Source organism: Gambusia affinis, linkage group LG14 (genome assembly GCF_019740435.1).
Source record: "Gambusia affinis linkage group LG14, SWU_Gaff_1.0, whole genome shotgun sequence".
Taxonomy (NCBI): Eukaryota; Metazoa; Chordata; class Actinopteri; order Cyprinodontiformes; family Poeciliidae; genus Gambusia; species Gambusia affinis.
In genome coordinates, this window is record NC_057881.1 from 18,710,233 (window position 1) to 18,731,327 (window position 21,095).

Below are 21,095 nucleotides of genomic sequence, written 5' to 3' on the forward strand. Positions count from 1 at the left end.
TTCATTTTTTAGTGCTCTGAGGCCTCTGGTAATTTGAGTGTTGGTAGGTGGGAAGAAATGCAATTTTTATGGCATACCCAGTTGCTAAGATGCATTGCTGAGTTAAACTGATGTTGCACTATTACAGCGATGTTTATTGGAGAACAAAGATTAAAATACAAAATTGGTTAAAAGCTCCTGATTACCTGTTTGTGTTCAGCTGTCTCCTTATCTCAGAGAGGACAGTTAGTTGCAGCAGGTTCTGTTTGTCCAGGCAAGCAAACTTTACATTTATTGGAACAAAGCAATCACATTTTTCACAGCATTTTTTTTTTTTTTTTTTTTTATCAGGAGCAGCACCTGGTTGTAAACAGCACATCTCTTATGAAACTTGACAGAGATGTCACATACTATACATTTCCAGCTCTGTTGTCCATAACGATACTTTTAGTGTGTTTTTTGTTTTTTTGTTTTTTTTTTCCAAACATGCACATTTGGAGACCAAGCTCAAACAGGCTTATTCTTATACATTTTGAATAAAAGATATATAATCAGCCTTTAATGATTGAGGGGAAAAAAAAGCTTATTTCTCTAATTGTTGGTCAGAAAACAGGTTTGAAAAGGTTTTACAGAATGAGTAGGGCAACATAAGTTGCAGACGATTGTACACAGGAGGCAAGTCGGTGCAGCTGAAACACATTAAGGTGAGCCAGATAATCAGGACATCATGGAAAAACAGGCTGTAAAAACTCGGTTTAACTTATTTTGCCTTTTTAATCATTTTGAGGGAGTGAAGTGGCGATTCTGTAAAATTTACCAAAAGCAAATGTTACAGTGCAGCTTTCCAATGAAGGACACAGCATTATAAAAATGATTATTACTTCATTTGTATCTCCAGCCCTTTTCTTATCTAACATAATGCTTGTTTTGTCCTTACAGTCGGCTTACATCCTGTTTTACATGGCTATTGTGGGCCATGCTTTATCCATAGCCTCCCTGCTTATCTCTCTGGCCATCTTCTTCTACTTCAGGTAATTGATTCAATTCAATATTGTGTTCCCATCCTGCATATATGAATCAATTAGGTTTAATTACCAATAGTTCTGCCCCCTAAAGGTCAATCATTTTCATCATCAAAAGTGAATCCGACAGACACACAAGGGCTACACAGGTGGTGTTGTTACTTCGTCAGCAAGAGGAATATTCCCGTTTCTGTAGTCAGCATAATCGTCTCCTAGCTTCTGACCAAAGCAGCAGAGTAATGGGAATTTAAATGCTCTCCGCAGAGCCGGACGCAGAATGTTTTGCAGTGTTGCTCGCTTTTGATTATGATTAAGATAACTGTTTCAGTAGCATCTTTTTTTCTTTTCTTTTCTTTTTTTTTCATTCGGGGAAACATTTTGGATTATGTAAAATGCTTTAGATTTGTACAGGGTGTTAGCACTGCGGCTGCTGCTTAAAATTAAATTGGAATCATCAGCCAGGAATTGGTTGATTTCTTCATGCAGTGCATTTAATTAATGTTCGTGTGTAAATCTGCTGCTGTAAAGGAGTCAGGATGTCTGCTGAATGCATTGGTGGATTGCCACTTATTTGAAACATATGCACCTGAGTGCATTCCTCATTACAAATGTTCACAGAGATGAACTGCTCCCCCCCAAACCCCAAAAGGGAAATGTCCCGCAATTAATTTAGATTCTGCCTAAATCCATATTCATTACAGTTCAGAATAACAAACCAGGTTTCTGGAAGAGATACAAAAAGTTACAGAAAGTCGGTGCAGGGCCATTTTTGTCTGCACTTTATTTTAGTAGGGAATTATCTGAATTAATGTAAATGTAGAATATACAAACTGGAGAAAAGTAGAGTAAAAAGAAAACCTCAGAATTGTACTATAAAATTTGTATAATCTTGTTTTTGTAATGATGAGGTGTCTCATAAAAGATGATTAGCTCCAACAATTTATGCACAGCATAAATCACTACACCTAATTTGTGGTAGGTGCATAATTCCAAAACTCAAAAAGTCACCAACAAATATCAAAGTCCTTAAAGACAACTTTTCTTTTAACACAGTCTACAACTGCACATAGTTTGCCAAAGCCCTTCAAATCCAGAAGTCTTCATCTCTTATTATAATATCCAGATGTTTAGTCTTCGATGTGGTATCTGATGGCGTGTCACTACACTGCTCACTCATTTAAGTCATGGCTGCCAGAGTTCTCAGATAAAAGTAATCAGGTTGAGTGTAGGGACAACGGCTTAGTTAGGAATGTGATCCAAACACTTCAGGACAGACGACAGTCTGGAGAGAAGCGTAAAAAATAAATAAATAAAAGATGTGTGTGTGGTTTTCTTTTTCATCACAATAGCAACTTCAGGTAGGCCTGCATATTGATGTCCAACATTTTATTGCATCTCACAGGAGTTTGAGCTGTCAAAGAATCACCCTCCACAAGAACCTGTTCTGCTCCTACGTGCTGAACTCTGCCCTCACCATCATCTACCTCGTCACTGTGGTCAACAATCCCAAAGTGGTGGCCAGCAACCCGGTGAGTCGCCTTAAATCAGAATATACTTGTTGTGCTATAAAACATTCCCACATCCAGTCATATTCAATAAATTGAAATGAGGTTCATTTCTCAAATCAAAAGTATCTTTTGAGAATAAGTTTATTTTCATTAAGCCCACATATCTGTCTTTTGTTCTATTTTTTAATACGCAACAGAAATAAAGGCTTGACAACATTTGTCTGTGTGTAGTTTGTCTTTTATAATGCTTCTTACTTAGTAAATTGTACCTGAATTAGAATAACTTTTGAATAACATTTGTTGAATATGACTGAAAATGGATAAGTACAGCCATATTGCCTCCCTTTAATGAGCTAAAAATGTAACACTTGCCCAGGCAAAAAAATACACTTGTGTGTAATGCTGCATTTTAATTAAAACGTATTTTAATAAGACATCAGATATTTGTCAAGCTAATTAAAATGAGTGTTAATAATGTTTTCCTTGAAGAGGTGTATAGATTTATTTCCAAAAATTTACTTATTTAATAAAGCAGGTGACTGGCTGTTCTTCTGAGTGCTATCATTGGTAGCCATAATGCTAGGTGTCTGTCATTTTAACATTATGCATTAGTGGAACACAGACGTTTATAGAGTTTACTTGCCTAGCATCATCTCGTGTGTCTGATTTGCAGCAGGAGGTTCTGGTGCACTTTACAGAATAGGTGGAATTATAAGTATGTGGAAATATTAAAGCAACATCTCAACACATTGACCAGATAGGACTTTGACCACATGAAGAAAAAAGCTTGCATGACATGGAGACTGTTGTAAAACAATGAACAAGCAATGATACTTTACTCGTAATGAGCTAAGACCAGGAAAGTTTATTGTCAAGACTTGACTGCAGAGAAACATAAGGTACCTAGACCAAGAGAAAAACTTAGGTAAACTTAGAAAACATTTAGCTCACCCTTGATTAAATAAATAAATAAATAAATAAATCTATTCTTTCAAATGTTCTGGGCCAACATTGACAATAAGTTTAGTTATAAAGTGGCTCAGAGACAACAAAGTCAATGTTTTGTAGGAGTCATCGCAAAGGCCAGATCTCAATCCCATGAACAAATTGTGGTCAGAGCAAGACAGTGTACAAACTGACCAGTTCTGACCTAAAACAGGAAAAGTTCTGTCAAATTTCATCTAAGTTAGTGTGGAAAAAATTTGCGTTTTTATACAGTGAGTGAAAACATCAGGTTTGAAAAAAATCAGTCAGAAAGCCGAATCAATTTAAATCTACATTGCTGTATTTAAAAAATTATATATATTTAATATATATATATATATATATATTCTAAAATTAAATGTTTAAAAGATGCTTTTACGAATGACGTCCGTTCAGCTACTATGTAACATGAAAGAGGAGAGCATTTAAAATGGAATCACTTACACTTTCCTGAAGTAAAACATTATTATACCAGGCGAATGAAATATAAACCTATGACACATAACAGTATTGATATATTTATTGTGCCACGCTAGCAAGTTAAATGTAGTCTCTCCTCAGCTACGCACCAATGAGTGTTAGTTTTCTACATTCCATTCTTTTCTACTCTTGGAGTTTCGCAGCTTCACTGAAAGCTGATGTGAAGAGTGTGGAACTCCGAGGTCTGCTTAGGCAGAGGTAATAAATCTGTCATGTAGGAATGTCTCGCTATCAGGGCTGAACATAAATTTGTCTATTCGTCCTTGGAAATGAAAACAACGGAAGCCCCCCGAGCCAAATGCCCACTGCGCCTGCCTCTCAAAAGGTTTTGCTGGATTTTCTCCAAATATGAAAAAAATAATTCTATCATTCTCACTTTTGTTTTTACCCAAATAAGACGGCATGCAATCAATATTCTCCAGGTTAATGAAACCTGATGAGATGTGTCCTAGAACCCTCGGTTAAGACTTTAAAAGAGAGAAAAACGTGCCTCAACAATGTGGATGTAAGCATTTAGCTAAAGTGGTTCAAAAAAGTAGCTCAGACAATCAAAGCAGAGATGGGGATGTAGAATTTGGCTCACGTTCCTCCCCAATCCCATCAGCCCCTGCTAAAGCATCTCTCTCCTGAAACAAAACAATATTTAGAAACACTGGAGACTGCAGAGGCTGCAGCTGGAACAGAGTAGTTTTCTGAATATGCTGCTGCTCGACTTCTCCAAATCTCCGCAACACATAAGCTCCATAAATGGATCCAAGAAGCAGAAAACACTGACAAACTTCGTCGTCAATGTTTCCTCACATTGATAATGATAGGTGCTGCGTGTGGTGGCTCCCCTTTTTAAATCCCTCGCTGTCGAAATTTGTGAAAAAGAGGCTTTCGTTGAATCTGTTACTCTCCCATGTAGCATGGTCAAGTTTTGCTTGGTTGCCGCTGCATGCCAAAAACGAAATTAGTCACTGCGGCTCTGCTTCTGAAAAACACGCAGAACGAGAAATCAGGAGTAGCAACGGCTTGGAGTCAAATGCGCCTGTTGGGAAACATTTTGAAATTAATCGCTGCCACTGTGAGATGAATGAGCCTGCTTTCGGAGGTTGTGATTTAGGGACAGTAGATTGTAGGAAAGATTTGCTCTTACCAAGAAAACATGCGTTTTCTATTTTCTGTGGTGTGGTGCTACAAAGTCTGGCTTGGCCTGCAAGCATTGTAGAGGATCTCAGCCTCAAAGCTTCTGTCGAACCCGGGAGGAAATTGAACACAACGGAGATCTAGATAATCTATTGCCGGGTCTTTTACAACCAGAACCTTTCAGACCTTGGTATACGCTGCTCCTATAAAAGGTTTGGAGTTTTAAACTCATCTATGATGCAGATGTGAGCAGCACCTGCACATCTGCATCATAATACTATGATGCAGATGTGATGATAAGTCAAGCCCTTGTCTGTCTTGGGGGAACATTTTAAAAGAAAAGAGTGGAATTTATTTATTCAGTTTTTTATTATTATTATTGAATGAAGCACAGTATAGTAAGCTATTGTATTGCGCTAAACTAGCTTGACAACTTGACAAATTAAACACTTATGTGGTGGGTGCCTAGGACAGAACTTTGTGGCATCTCTGAGTTTAATGCTGAGTTTAATGATGTACTTTGAAACTTCATCAGTTTTAGGAAGATACTTATGTCAACTATGAAAATCCTTTCAGACGTATCAATGAAATGAGAACGCCAATTCATTTGAAACTACTTAAAATGACTCGCTCGCTGAGACCTCAAATCACCGCCTAGCGTTAGCTAAAATATGATTGCGTTTAATTATTTTTCAAAGGCTCTTTGCGCTTTAATAGAAGACTTTCCATGATGAAAGGTTTTGTAAGAAGGCAGATTTTCTGCAGCTTTTTGTCCAAAAAAAAAAAAAAAACCCATCCAAGTTACATTTCCTGGTGACTCAAATGTGCCTTTCGGCGTGAGTGACAGTGAGTATGGTTGTTTATTTGGTGTGTCAAGCTGTCCGGTGTGCACGCCGCCTCTCGGCTGAGATCAGCTCCAGTCCCCACACAACCCTGAGCAGGATTAAGAGATTCCCAGAAAATGAGTGAGTGGGGAAGATTTTCAGCACATTCAGTCATTTTGCTCTTTTTTGACAGTCGATAGAAGAACTACGGCGTGTAGCACATCCACAACTGTGTCGATAATTATAACATTAGCAGGCTGTGGTTTGATGAGATTGACATAATAATAATATATCATTAAAGTCATCACTTCTTAATGTAATGACTTAATCAAGGAACAGAAACCATAATGAGATATGCTGTCATTTCTGTTGTATTGCAGCGGCGGTTTCATAAGTAGTATATAACCACGAAGTTTTCCATAACCTACTTTTTTTTTCAATTATTTTTGTGTTGTTCAACAAACACTATCACAGATGCCTCTGACTTTCGAGCAAAAATCACCATTTTCAACTCCACTCACCTCCAAAGGGGGTAAATGAATAAATGTCTTTTCAGCCCAGGAAGCATAATGCCTCCTAACGATTGTCTGCCAAAGGCAATGAAACATCCCATTAGATCATTTCATTTTTTTATTTTTTTTTGATGTGCTGAGTTGATGTTGGGAGTACTTAAACTGAATCCTTTTTATACAGATGCTGCAAAATGCATCTATACAAATCTGCAAAAATATCAATTTCTCTGAGACTTCACACTTTGTCAAGTATTGCAGGTTAAAGTGAATGTAATGTGTTCTAGGTTCAAAATAATATAAAAATCTGCCAAAAAAAGAGAGAACATTTTCCTAACTTCTTCACAAATAAACATTTCTTTGTGCAGGTCTTCCTGGGAAAATCTCAATAAAATACCATGTGAAAATGCAAAGTAGGGTGGGAGTATTTGTGAAAGCAAAAGTAGAAAAAAATAATCCATTGCTGTATTTTATTCCCTCGCTGCAGGTTAGCTGTAAGGTCCTGCACTTCTTCCACATGTACATGTTGGGCTGCAACTATTTCTGGATGCTCTGTGAGGGCATTTACCTGCACACACTCATCGTGGTCGCTGTGTTTGCAGAGGAGCAGCACTTGCACTGGTACTACCTACTGGGCTGGGGTGAGTTTTGGTGTGTGTGTGTATGCGTGCGTGTGTGTGTGTGTACAAAGTGCAATGTTGTGACATCAATGCTGACAGAAAACTGTCATAAGGCTGTTTTATAAAAACGTGCAGGATTTAGAATTATAACTGCAGTTTCTGGTTTTTGACAGAATGTCAGATTGTGGACATGCTGACAGCTTTATAAGCCTTTCAGCGGGTTAATTTGACTTAAGTCGTTTTTCTTTCCCCTTTTTTGAACCAGTGTGTCCAACAATTGTCACCATTTTAAATATTCAAGTCCTTTAGGCCACATTTTCTGGGAAGTGTGCATAATGCCTTATTAAAATGTCCATAACCTTCGACCCTTCTCATATTTTGTCAAACTTCAGTGTATTTTACTTTGTAGACTTGACATAAATGAGTCTAACTTTGTGTTTGTGCTTCGCAATGATGAGCTACATTTCATCAGACTTACAATAGGATACATAAAATTTTGTGGTTTTAGTGCAACAAAAGGTGAACGAATGAAAGGGATTTTGTGCATGTGGCTAAAGAAAAGTCTTTTTTTTTCAGCTCCATCTGCAGTTGATCTGTTGCAGAATGCAGTTGGTGTGTGAAAAAAAAACTTCACAAGGATTTTTGTGTTTGTTTCCAGAAAAGATGTTTTAAAAAAAAAAGAAAAAAATCTGAGCCTACTCTCCCCTGGAAGAATTTCAAATTAGACTGAAATGTCACTGAAAATGCTCCATGTGGCTTTTCACTTGAAACAAAACTAGGATTGGGAGACGTATCAAAGCAAAACTTTCAGAGATATTTTATAAAGTTACACCATATATTATAAAGCAGCTCAGCACAGCTAAGGGATGCATGATGGTGAATGAACGCTGCCTCAAATGGTTGTCTTTTCCCCTTCCAGGCTTTCCTCTGGTGCCTGTGTCCATCCACGCCGTAGCGAGGAAAAAGTATTTTGATGACAAGTGAGTAATGTTCCATAAAACTCGTGCAAATAAACAACGGGAGGTTTACACACGTGTAGCGCCGCGCGCGACGGAGTGAGAGCGTGCCGGCCTGTACACATATGTGTTTTCATAATGTGTGTGTTCGTGTGTATCTTGGGCAGCGAAGGGTTCTGACTGAGATGTTTTTCTCGCTGTAGCTGTTGGATGAGCGTGGAAACCCATCTGCTCTACGCAGTACACGGACCCATAGTGGCAGCCCTTCTTGTAAGTCTGCTGCTTCCACTTAAATCTTCGTCGCTATTCGCAGCTTTTGACGCAGAGTGACCTTCGTTTGAACACAAAATCGTCGTTGTCGTAGGTTAACCTCTTCTTCCTGCTGAATATCATAAGAGTGCTGGTGACAAAGTTGCGAGACACTCACCGAGCAGAGTCCAACATGTACATGAAGGCGGTGAGAGCCACCCTGATCCTGGTGCCCCTGCTCGGAATACAGTTTGTCATATTTCCTTGGCGGCCGGAGAACCGTCTGGCCGGTGAGGTCTACGAGTATGTCATGCACATACTCATGCACTATCAGGTAGGCACCGAGATACGGCATTAATCTAGCTCAGTGTCCAGATGAAGTAGTCCATCAACCCAGAGTTAAAGGAGCAGACTATTACAAATGATGATAGTGCCGCTGTAATGCATTGTGAATGGACGCCATTTCAGGAAAGTCATGTACATATTATGGTAGCAATGATGGGAACATATTCAAGGAAGTGCAGTTTGCTTGTAATATAAAAAATAACACTCTTTAAAAAAAAAAAGGACCCCAAACCTCAGTATACATTCAGAGTAAAACTCTCCTCTCTTGTTGTTGACATTTTGAATAGAAAAGGTTTTGGCTCACTTTTCAGATCGTACTTGTGTTGCTCCTGTTGGGTTCAGATATTTACATACACACGTGTGTCAAACAGGTTTGAGGCTCTTACAGGATTTGTATAAATTTCTGGGTTTTTTTTTTTTTTTTTTTTTTTTTGCTGATTATGTGTTTTTAGCTTCTCTAAGCACATTTCTCAACATCTTTGAATCTCCCAACATGGATGAATTGAATGGAATATATTTTTCTGGATATAAATTGGATCTAATGGTTTTGCAATGTGTCATCAGATAATCTTTGTTGTGAAACAGTGCTGTGTAAATAAACCAAATTTAATAATTGTTGTTACTGTGACCTAGTAGCTCAGACTTTGATAGCTTACAATAAGAGTGTCTCTGAAGGGGGTCTTTGCTAAACTGGTTCCAGTGTGGTCATAGTTTAACTGAGAGCTGTGCATAGTTACCATAAATGAGAGATAAGCAAATAATTAGTGGCCTGTTGTCAAGCTAGTTCCCTGGTTGTTTTCAACCCAAATGAGTTGATTAATTTAACCAGTTAGCAACTAGCTTAGCCTTCCGACTCTGGTCAAGTGCTGGCAGCAGCCATTAGGCTTTTCACTGCCGGAATTTCAAATAAACTTGAAAATGTCCAATTTTACACATATCCTCTTCGGGAACAAAAAATTAATTTAACAGTAGAGAGTGACGTTGCTGTCCAGCAGCTTGCATTTCATCACTCCATCCTTAGTGGGTCCTTTTAGTCCTGAACATGCTTACCAAATCTTATTGATCATAGATAGATGGATGGATGGATGGAAATTAATGATTTTTTTGTTTTTTTTTTAAGGGTTTGCTGGTGGCAACAATATTCTGCTTCTTCAATGGAGAGGTAAGGAACACTCCTAATTTTACACAAACTGTATTAAAAAGACATGCATGTAAATAGCGGTGCTTTTCCCGTGATTTTCATCTAAAAATAGAGATGGATGTCAGGGAAAGTTCAAGAAGAGAACCCAAACCAGAGATAGAAAGGCAGATTAGGATACAAAAGGAAAGTCTCCATGCACAAGAATAAAAAACAAAAATACACTAGGTATATTTACAATTGCAGGGAGATGAAACAGTGCATAAATACCAAGAGAAACAGGGGAAAATTGTCAAGGGAAAAAGTTTTAATGAACAACAAAGAAGAGACCCACAGTTATTGCTGTTGATAAACTAATATACCCTCTTGTATTATGCTTATTATAATGCTATCACGTTGTTTTAATGTTAACAAAACATGGGCTAGTATCCTGACAAGCATCCAGCAGCTGTCTATATATACTATATTCATATATACTTATGACAATGATCTATGAAAATACTTCATTTAGTTCAAGACATCTAGACAAAAATCTGTGATTAAATCTTAGTATAGTCATGCAATAATTAATTTATAATTAGATTGAACAGGCTTAACGGGCATCCCAACTTTACTTTAAAAACACACACACACACACAACGCTTCTTCAGTTTTCACACTACAAATTTCCAAACACCCAATTATCTTTCACATGATCAAGAGCCATGTGTCACAGTAGGGCACTGAAACAGTGAGGGAGGGGCAACATCAGAGTCAGAGTATTACTTATTGCTGGAGAAAACTCACCCCTCTTTGGGTGAGTTGTCCATGGCTCTTTAACAAAGATCTTCAAGCTGTAAAAAAAAATGTCTGTAGTTCTAAAAATTCAACTTTTTAAAGTCTAGGTATATCTATATTGTTAGAAGATAAATTAGTTATCAATTAACCTCATTTTAGACTGTTCCTTTATAATTCTTGTGATCTGGTTCCATGTTTGACATGACTTTGCTCTCCTGAATGGGGCAATTGCCCTTTGGTAAAGGTCAGCATCCACCTGTTATCCTGAGACCTGCTCAGCCACAAAGCTGCTCACTGCTTGAGGCTTTATATTTTGGGACATCTGGCATCATCAGCTAAGACACGTTTGGATTTTATTTCTAGGTTGTGTCTCTTCTACATACATCTGCCCTTGACAGCATGTCAAAACATGAAACATGGACACTAAATACAAGGTCAAAGTTTTGTTTGTACTAGCTTTTAATTTCATTTGTGTGCTTGTCCCTTAGAAACGCAATCTGAAGGCGGTTAATGCTGAAAGGTCACATCAAGTGACGGGTCGGACGAGGCATGTAATGACTGTTTGGGATGCCGAGCTTAACTGGAAATTAGCTTTCCTTTCACATCCCAATGTCAGCCTTTCTAAATCTGTCGGCAGCAGAGAGACAAACAGCCTTAGCTGGATTCAAACGCTTCCCCCAACCACTGATTTAGATCTCTATATGAACATTTGCTTACGAGGTTAATGAGCTCGTGGAGACTTCTTGGCTCTCCAGCTTGAATGAGTGAAAGACGCTTTTAAGCTCCATGTCTTCAAGAAGCTTGAATTGAAGGTTTTCACCACCTTGTTCTGGTGCATTGCAGCTTAAACTGCGTACAGAGAGCAGACAGTTAAACTAGACCATCTGTGTCAGATTTTGGCGGAGCGAAACTGTGTAATTTGAAAACTTGCTTTGCAGTAAGATGTTGATGTACAGAAGCTCGCTGAAGAATTTGCACTTCTGAAAAATTGTTTTCACCTTTTCATGGAATGGTCGGTAACTTCAGGGATTTTTAAATCGGTTTTCACAAAACAAAGCAGTATTTAATTGGGATCCGGGAGAAAAACGATGGATGTTTCATTTTCCTATCTGTTTCATGCAGAAGCACTTTTGAAATAAATTATTATTATTGCTGGTATTAGTTACTTTATATTAAATCCACATTTCTGTATTAAAAAGCTTTCTTTTTTTTTTTCTTTTTTTTTACTGTTCTGCTATAATGTTTTATTATTAAGCATGTTTCCATTAGTTGCATGTGAAAAATCATCATAATTAACAGAGTCTGTGTGTAATTAATGTAATCCATGCTGTTTCATTTAACAAATTAAGATACTAAAATAAACAAACTTTTAAATTCTAATTTATCAAATATAAATCTCGGCATATTGTAAGCATATAGTCATGCTCAACAAATGTTCTGATTTCTGTCGGTTAAACAAAAAGTTCCTTTTTTGTTCTGTTTCACAACGGTGCTGTGGATTTTGTGGTTGTAAGATGACAAAATATGAAAAAGTTCATGGGGAAGGAATAGCTTAGCACAGTAATGTAAGCTGAGGTCGGCCGTTTCTGTGTATGTTTTGTGGAATAAAAACCTGTCCTGTTGACGGTCCATCCCTCAGTTAGACGATGACATATTGTTATAGCGCCAGGCTTGAGTTCATAAAAAGAAAGGCCAAAACAGTCAAACTCACAACAAGCAGATGTTGGCACAAATGACAAAAATCATCCTACTGTGGAGTTAGGGATTCTGTCTTTATTTTGTAAAACAGGTCAGCTATTAACTCCCACACGAGCAGCCAGGAGAATCATCCGAAACTATGTAAACGATTCTTTGAATGAAAACAATGTGTGGTGCATGTGTTTAAAGGGCAAGCGCACAACATGTCACAGGGGAACGAGCGAGGTTTGTTTTTCTTCACCCACATAATGACCAATTCATGCTCCCTTAATCAGGACAAGGGTTTCTGGGGCTGGGCTCGATTCACTTTTCTTTTTTTGGGGGGGGATTTCAAGGCCAAACCGCACAGACCTGCCTTGTTCCATCAATGGCTCCATTGTGACGCGAAGGCAGCAAGACAAACAGCTCCCAAGTTGTGTTTGTGTCATCAACCAAGATGTCCTACATGGAAGCTTTAAGCCTCAGCTGCTCTTTTGTCTCATTGCGACAATTAGCAGCTTCATTAATATCATTACATCGCTGTGCGATAATGTACTACCCACATGACTCACACCAGTATTAGTGTGCTGCTCTGAACAAACTGGTTTACGCTGAGCTTTTGGTGTGATCGCACTCCAGTATGGAGTCTAATTAGTGTCACCATGTCCTCACAAAACATGACATGAGCATGTCATGTTTTGTGAGGACATGCTCATGCACTTATAGTTCTCACATTATAGTGAGACCTATAAGTGCTCCTCCAAGTTGATGTGTGATACTTTTGAAGCAAAATAACATTGTTTTGGTAGAAAAAATATACCAAGAACTGTAAAAAAGTGACTATAGTACAGTAGCAGAAAATGTCATTACTCGTAAAAAGAGCCATATTTCTTTCACTGCGTACCACTAGAATTATAATACTGGTACAGAGCAAATAATATTAAATGAATGTATGTTTACTTTTTCTAAACTTTTAATTGGCTGTCTTAAAGGTTGAGAAAAGCCAGTAATTAATGGGGTAATGTAGACCCATGAAAAAAAACCTCAACATTTTCACTAAATGATTTTGTGATATGGTTCCAAAGATAAGACCTGCCTTTCATTTGCCTTAATTAAAAAAAAAAAATCATGATGCAATCATCTACATTACATTAACATGACAACGTGCATTTACTGAACTATCATCATTCTGCCCTTGCTGCCTCTCACTTCACACCTTCTCACCAACTCGTCTCTGCAGTCATCTCTACTTCCAACTCAGAGGTGTAATGTTCGTCTCACTTTCTCTCTGTTGCCCCAACAAACTGCCTCTCATTACTGCAGCACAGACCCTGTCAGCAAGTAGCAAACAGCAGTCTAAAAGAAGACTTCAGCAAAAACGTGCAAGGTTGAATCTAATGAAAGAGTGAATATCTGCAGCAAATTGTTATATAAACTTGAAATACCTAAAAGTATCACTTGGATTGCTAAACTTTATGTAAAGAATTGACCTGTTCCAGAGGCTTTTTTGCTACCACTTGTTGAACGCATACAGATTTTCTCTGCAGAGACATCTACTGTTTAAAAGGAGAACTACAGTAAGCATAGTGGACCTGAAAGAGCGGGTCAACTCTGTTCACATCAAAGCCAGAATGCCGAGGCTAATACATCAAGTGTTTATAAAATGAATCGCTGATTTCTTTTATCTAGAGTTTCAATTTAAAAGCAAAGTTTCCGCCATGCCTGTCTAGAGGCTAAAATCTCTGTTACTGCAAATGCTGGATAGTAAGGATCATTGGACTGTGAGTCGTGGATGTAGCCTGAAAATTTCTTTCATTTTAACGGTCACTTCATCCGCCCTGCCTCTATCACGTTGCAAAAATCTGTTTCGGTCAAGCGACCTAGTTTTGTCATCTCTTTAAATCCTGCGTGGTGCTCTCTAAGGCTCAGATTTGTTTCGGCCCAAACTGAATCCTGAATCCTCACCTCACACAAACCGTCTACAGTCTGACCCAGTTTCCTGTTCTCTGTAAGAGGGAATGATTGGGCAGCAAACACCACTAAGTGAAAGTAAGGAATGCTGGTAGAATATTTTTCTTTTTTCTCAATTTTTGCAATGTGCTTTGTGACTCAGAAATGTCATTCTTAACTTTCCTTTCTGACTCAGTGAGATATTGTTATTGCAGTTTCGCAGATACCCTTTGACCTTGATGTGAGACACCCATTTCTCTCTCTCTCTCGCTCACCATTGCACCTCTGTATCCTCTGCAGACATTCATATTTAATTTGTGAGGAAAGGCAACTTAAACCTGATGCAAAACAGTAGACATTGTGAACACCTGAAGTGAACGATGGCTGAGTTTGCGTGGGCTTGCCATTAGTGCTGTTTGCTTTGTGAATGAGATGCTGAGACAGAGCAAATAGTAGGTGAAAAAAGTTGAGTCAGAAGCTGCTCAGTGCACTAATTAGGTTTAAATAACTTGTTGCCTCCTGGAGTATTTTAATGGCTGCAGCAATTTACTACATATGTTCTGTTCATCATGGTGAATCCACAAGAATCCTTCCCTGTCTTTGTCAGTCCATCTACGTAGCAAAGCCTCTGACTCTTGTCAGTCACCATCCCTGCTGAATTTTGTATTTGCACTATAATTATGTTCCTTTATATAACAGCATGACTGACGAAAGACGAAAGAGAGGGGTTTTCAGGGATTACTTCCAGTAAGTCATCAGGGGAGTAATGGATTTTGAGATGTTGCAAAATAGATCCGATTCAGTTGCCTATTAAAGTGTTTTCAGTGTCACAGTAAGACTCCGTTAATGAACTAATTTCTCAAGTTCCTCTCTGACACCGAAATGGCTCCAAAACATGCCGATGTGGAAAGATCTGCAGCCAGTTATTTTATCAGATTAAAAAATGTTAGGCAAAAATCTGCACGCTCTTTTACATGAGTAAAAGAGCGTGCAGACAGCCTTCCAGCCTTCCAGGCTTTATTTGTTATAGGAGCAAATTTGTTATCCCACTAATGGTAAAAATGCCTGGATTAAAGATTGCACTCCTACTGTTAACAGCTGATTTGTCCCCAAGCAAAAACTTGTCACAAGTCCTTTCAACAGGACAGACACCCTACAGATCCGTCTGAAGCTACAAACTAATAGTTTACAGCATAATTATGAATTAAAATGGCCCAGTCAAAACCCTGTTAGAAATCCAAATGAGAATCTATGTAAAGTCTAGAAATTTTCTGTTACCAGAAACTATGCATCCAATCTGGTGAACATAAACTATTCTGTGAACTCGTATGACAATTTTCAGCGTGTTTATGTGCAGAAAGAGTAGAAACACATTTACAGCTCAAAATGCAGCTGAAGATGTTTTTTCTTTTTAACCCCTAGAACCCGACGGACCCACCGGTGGGTCCGTCGGGTTCTAGAGGGACTAAATAGAACTAGAGGTTAAGGTTCTAGAGGTTAAGCTTTGACTCAGGGCAGTTGAACAGAAATGCACGCTGTGCTTTTATAGATTCTCACTAGCTGGAAAAATGTCAGAAAAACATTTATTCGTTCCCTTCCCCTTCAGAATCACACAATCTGTTAGTCTCATAAAACCCCAACAAAATACATCGACGTCTGTGGTTGTAACGTGACAAAAGCGTAAAAACGTGGTCCGAATATGTTTGCAAGGCTCTGCATCAGCTACGATCAGTGTCAGTTTGATTAATATTCTCACATAATGTTGGTTATGTGGTGTCTGCCCTCTAACCCCACACTGAAACCACATGATGTAAATCTAAATGTCTGGTGGAGTCATTAGTAGAGCAGACGGGAGGAATAAAATAAAAGATGTTGAACTTGGGGCAAATGTTTTCTTTTTAGTCTCTTTTTTTTTTATTCTAATAAGACCTGCGCATTTTTAAAAATTTCTGTGTGTCTTTTTCTGTGTACGTCAGGTGCAGGCAGCTCTGAAGAGACAGTGGATGCAGTACAAAACCCAGTGGGGTCAGCGACGGAAGGACCACTGCTCAATGCGCTCTACGTCCTACACGGCCACCTCCATCACCGAGGTGCCGGCCTTCATGTACCACCACGAGTGCAACGCCGAGCATCTGAACGGCTGCCACACAAAGGACTCGGAGCTGGTGGCGCTGAAATCAGGAGACACGTACGCTTAGACTGCGCTTTAATCGGAGCGTAACGGCAGACACACACCAAGTCAGAAAAGAGAAAACGGTTCTCGGCGAATAAATCTCAGAGGCTAATTTGTCCGGCACGGGGTGAATATACGGGTCTGAGGCAGAGCGCTCTCCAGGAGAGAGGATTAGCTACGAGACTGAAGCATTTTATTTACACTTTACTCTTACGTTGTTGCTGCAGCAGCTCCTTTTTTTTTTTTTTTTTTTTTTGAGAACATTGATGTCGAGAACTTGCAGCACGAGAGGAGAGCTGTTCATGATGTCTGCTGACTTTCTAAAGCTGCTATTCTGTGTGTGGGTCGGCTCACAGAGACAGAGAGGAAATCAAATTACTGCAACTGTGGTGCTTTCTGTTCTTGATGATAATGTGACACTTACGTGGGTAGCAGCTCTAACTCTTCATGACTTCGACAAACAACATCAGAGTGATGAAAACCATCACTATGATTATTATTATTATTATTACTATCAAGCTGAGGACCACATCATTCCTAACCTCACCTATACCAAAGGGTACTGCTTGTTCATCACAGCTATGAAGACAGAAGCAGAGGTTAAATACCCCTCACACACATTAAGTCAATATGACATGGAAGAGGTAACATTTCTAGACCCTATTTTATGCTTACAGTTCTGGAATTATGTACATATATGTATGTTAAATTTGTTTCCTTTGACAAAAAGGTGTTTCAGTGTTTTAAAATGACTTTATGCTTCAATTTCTGTTTGCGTTTTCCTTGTTAATTCCTAACTCTGTGCTACCTGTGTGTCCTGTGATGCTGCATTCCTGACGGCGCTGTTGTTTCGAAGTTGCTGTATCTGTGCCGATGCTGAATATCACAGGGCCGAGAGGTAAAATGCATATTGTAGACAGAAAAATAAAATAAAAAAAGAGAACGATATAAAGGGTTTATAAGTCATAGGAGTTCGTTTTGCTGAGCTAAGTGGAGTGCGGCATCAGCTTTGCCCGGAGTCCTGATAAAAATGTTATTATCGCTCCTTCTTGATCCGCTCTGCGGTTCGTCCTCGGCCATCGTAGCAGTGCATTTCTCTGGCCTCTGTGCGTACATGTAGGGATTCATTTCATAAGCGTGACTGACCAGGAGTGACAAAAAAGATTCAATATGGGCGCAAATCTTAGTGTTACACTGAAGAGAACCATCTGGAGTCACGACTTTTACACGAGGGCACAAACATGATTTATTGACTTTCCTTGTTTTCTCTAGCCTCTTAATTTAAACAGTTTTGATTAATTGTTCTCAACATTGTGAACATTAATGTTGTTTTAATTTTAGGCTTTTTGATGATTCATTTGAGCCATTTTTGTATCAGGATGAAATGATTCAGCAGCAATCATTTCAATAAATCCAATCAATAAATCCAAAATAAGAATTATGGATTTATTGGCGATTTGCTGTCACACACAGAGGGCCAGAATTACACCAGAAGGCTCAAACAAATGCACACATATGTCCAAAAATATGTGCTTAGACGTCCCTCTGCAAGTTACCCATGGCCATACTTAACCACAGTGAACAAAGTGGTTCTGTTACATCATTAAAAACCCAAAATGAAATAACTATGTGTACGTACCTCTGACTGGAAATGTATCAACAAAAAAGTTTGTTAAAATTATGTTGTTCTTATGAAGTTACTTATAGTCCTTAAAGTAGCGCTTAAAGATCAAAGCTACAGACACATTTAAGAACATTTAAACACAGGCAGAGAAAATGATTTATGTTTATCAGTAAAATGGTCAACATCCAGCATTTTTAGCTGCTTTTGTAATCATAAATTCTTCTGGCTCAAATAGAAACTGGCTGCTTTATGTTAGCATCACCTGCTTGAGCGCTTCAGGTTAAAATCAATTATTCTCTAGAAATAGCCGATAAGGCTGCTGCTCCTCTTTAGGTTCTTTTTTTAAAATACACACTTTGAGGCAGGTTTGTGTTTTCAAATAAATGTCTGTATCCAATGTGTAGAATTGCTCCCAATGTTAACCTACAGCTTGAAAAGTAAAAGGTTTTCAAGTAATGTTTTAAAGACTTTCATACTTTAAAGTTGGATCTTTATTCTTCACTGCCCCTGTCTTTACTTTGGGTACCTGTCATCCGTCTGCCAGTCCAGAGCTGGAATCTAAACTCTCTCATTTGTTTTCAACCCTGACGGTGCCTCACACTTTGACTGCCGGACCCAAACTCGGCAAATATGTTTCTAAGTACCTCTTCAGTCATTGTACTACTGAATTTGGTGCATGTTTTGCCTGTTTCCGTCTTACATCTCACATTCAGAGTTGGGCCGCCTCGGCAGGAAAGGTAAGTAGGCCTTTCCTGCATCTTGTGTCTTAATGATATGGTTGACGCCAGTTCATTTTGCTATTCTGCTATGTGCCTGTTGTTGGATCTGGCATGAGCAGCACCTCAAACTATTCCTCAATCCAGCCTTATAGCCCTAATGGTAGGAATGATCAATACCAGCCAATCAGTCTGTGTGTGACACATGCTTAACCTTTCAAGATGGTTCCTCTTTGTCCTTCTCTTGCACCTTCGATTCCTGTCTCCACGGACATTCGCTTAGCAGTCCTTAAAGAGGGCGGTCACCTTCCTGATGTCCTCCAAGACCTTTGCTGAGTTATTCAGCATGGTGGTTTTGATGCTCAAAGGGTGAAGGGTTAGGTTTAGGTTTTCTCTCAGTCTCAGAACTCTTCTTTGGACCGCCTCAAGCTGTTTGAAAAACGCAAATCACAGCAGCAATGTGACCCCTCATTAATAGAAATCAACTCATTAAACCTTAGAAGACACTCAGCAGGATCAATGTAGAGTTCTACGTACGAGACTTCTCCCATTCTAAAGGACAGAACAAAGTGCGGCTCTTGTCCGAAAACATCTTCTTAATATTTAATATAACATCTTATACCAGATATATTTGGTCATTGGCCATCCCTTCACAACAAAGTGCTGTTCTCAATTTGGTTCTCTTCAAGCATCACTGCTATATAATAAACTCCCATCGGTTCTTTCTTGAGAACCATTCATTGTATGTCAATGGAAAGAATTGACAAGCATGGACTCGCTGCAATTGCAACATGACACTGTCAGACCACAAAGCTGCCGAAGGATTTATTTTTTTTGCTTCATGATCAGAACTGCCTGATCATCTTTGGATGGGTCTACGTGTGCTATAAGAAATGATGAAGAGAGTGATTTACATGGTCACTAAAAGCTGACAAAAAGTTTTTAAATTTAAAACAATCTTCAAAAATCCTAGAGGGCTATTACGCAAGACCACATTAAATGAGTCAAAGAAATTCAGGCTTCTTTGGAAATCATTAAAAAAAAAAAAAATGTTAGTACTGTCTGTCTGAGGTTTTTTTGTTTAATTTTTTTTTTTATCAGCCCTTTGCCAATAGAAAACGAAGAGTGACAATCATTGATAGAAGAATGGTTTTACAGAAAATGTCACATCCTAAAAATGTACATGTTCTATTTTATTATTAAACTCATCCTCCTCTTCACTGTATGGTTATGGTCTTTTATCTAGTTCATCCACGTTCAGCTCCAGTCAGCACGTTTGACTGCGTTGATGCTCCTCTGAAAAGGTTCGTCTTAGTTTTATGCCAGATGTAAAATGGAATTTATTTGGCCACGGGATATTTTGTAGAAGTCAGTTCGCTGAAACAGGACCCTCAAACCCGGTCTCCACCTTCCAAACTTCCCTCAACAATTCCCAGTACATCTAACTCAATTCTTTATCTAGATGTCTTTCTTCATGACACATTTAAACTTACTCTGGTTTTAGTGTGTCCCTTTCTAGTGAAAGTAATTTCTTGACTTTGCGGTTTAGGTTAATGTGTGATTTAAGAATCTGGGCAATGACTTCTTTACAAAAGGACCCAGTTTGGTTTGGATTCATTAAGGTTTCATCCATCCATCCATTTTCTGTTCACCCTTGTCCCTAATGGGGTCAGGAGGGTTGCTGGTGCCAATCTCCAGCTACGTTCCGGGCGAGAGGCGGGGTTCACCCTGGACAGGTCACCAGTCTGTCACTGGGCTACACAGAGACACACAGGACACACAACCATTCACACACACACTCACACCAAGGGAGAATTTAGAGACCAATTAACCTGACAGTCATGTTTTTGGACTGTGGGAGGAAGCCGGAGAACCCGGAGAGAACCCACCATGCACAGGGAGAACATGCAAACTCCATGCAGAAAGACCCCGGGCCGGGAATCGAACCCAGAACCTTCTTGCTGCAAGGCAGCAGCTCTTCATTAAGGTTTCACTTAATGAAAATTATTTGAAACTTGTCTTTTTAATTTACTTAGGTATTAATATTTGATTATCTGAAAGTTTGATAACCTCATTCACCATTATTCTGATTCTAATTAAAAACAAATCTGTTGAAATTGGTATTGGCAGGTCAAAATATTCCATTAGTTCTGTATTGGTGCATTTCTTCCTTTAACATGTGTCATTACATGGAAAGTCAGTTAAAAATAAAACACGCAACACTTCATTAATCCCTCATTAAAAGGTTTGTTAATTTCCGTTTGATCTCATTATTAAATAAAGCACAAATTTTGTTCCAGCTCTCCTGCAACATGCGCTGATTGCTTGGCTGCCTGTTCCCAGCCAACACCATTCTTGTCAATATTTCAGGGCCGACAGATTTTGTATAATGAGTGAGGGGGGAAAACAAAGACAGCCCTACACCATGTGGTGTCC

General features: G+C 38.8%; 1 protein-coding gene across 3 annotated transcripts in view; it reads left to right on the plus strand.

Annotated features, from left to right (window-relative positions):
* calcr (calcitonin receptor) overlaps nucleotides 1-19,879 on the plus strand; it is a 69,837-nt gene extending 49,958 nt beyond the window's left edge. For all 3 annotated transcript variants that reach the window (XM_044138319.1, XM_044138318.1, XM_044138320.1), the window contains 8 exons: nucleotides 919-1,010; nucleotides 2,404-2,530; nucleotides 6,922-7,075; nucleotides 7,974-8,034; nucleotides 8,214-8,280; nucleotides 8,375-8,593; nucleotides 9,725-9,766; nucleotides 16,123-19,879. In XM_044138319.1, the coding sequence (XP_043994254.1) occupies nucleotides 919-1,010; nucleotides 2,404-2,530; nucleotides 6,922-7,075; nucleotides 7,974-8,034; nucleotides 8,214-8,280; nucleotides 8,375-8,593; nucleotides 9,725-9,766; nucleotides 16,123-16,344 (984 nt within the window). In that variant the 3' untranslated portion in view covers nucleotides 16,345-19,879. The remainder of the gene's footprint in view (nucleotides 1-918; nucleotides 1,011-2,403; nucleotides 2,531-6,921; nucleotides 7,076-7,973; nucleotides 8,035-8,213; nucleotides 8,281-8,374; nucleotides 8,594-9,724; nucleotides 9,767-16,122) is intronic.
* Nucleotides 19,880-21,095: the final 1,216 nt, after the last annotated feature.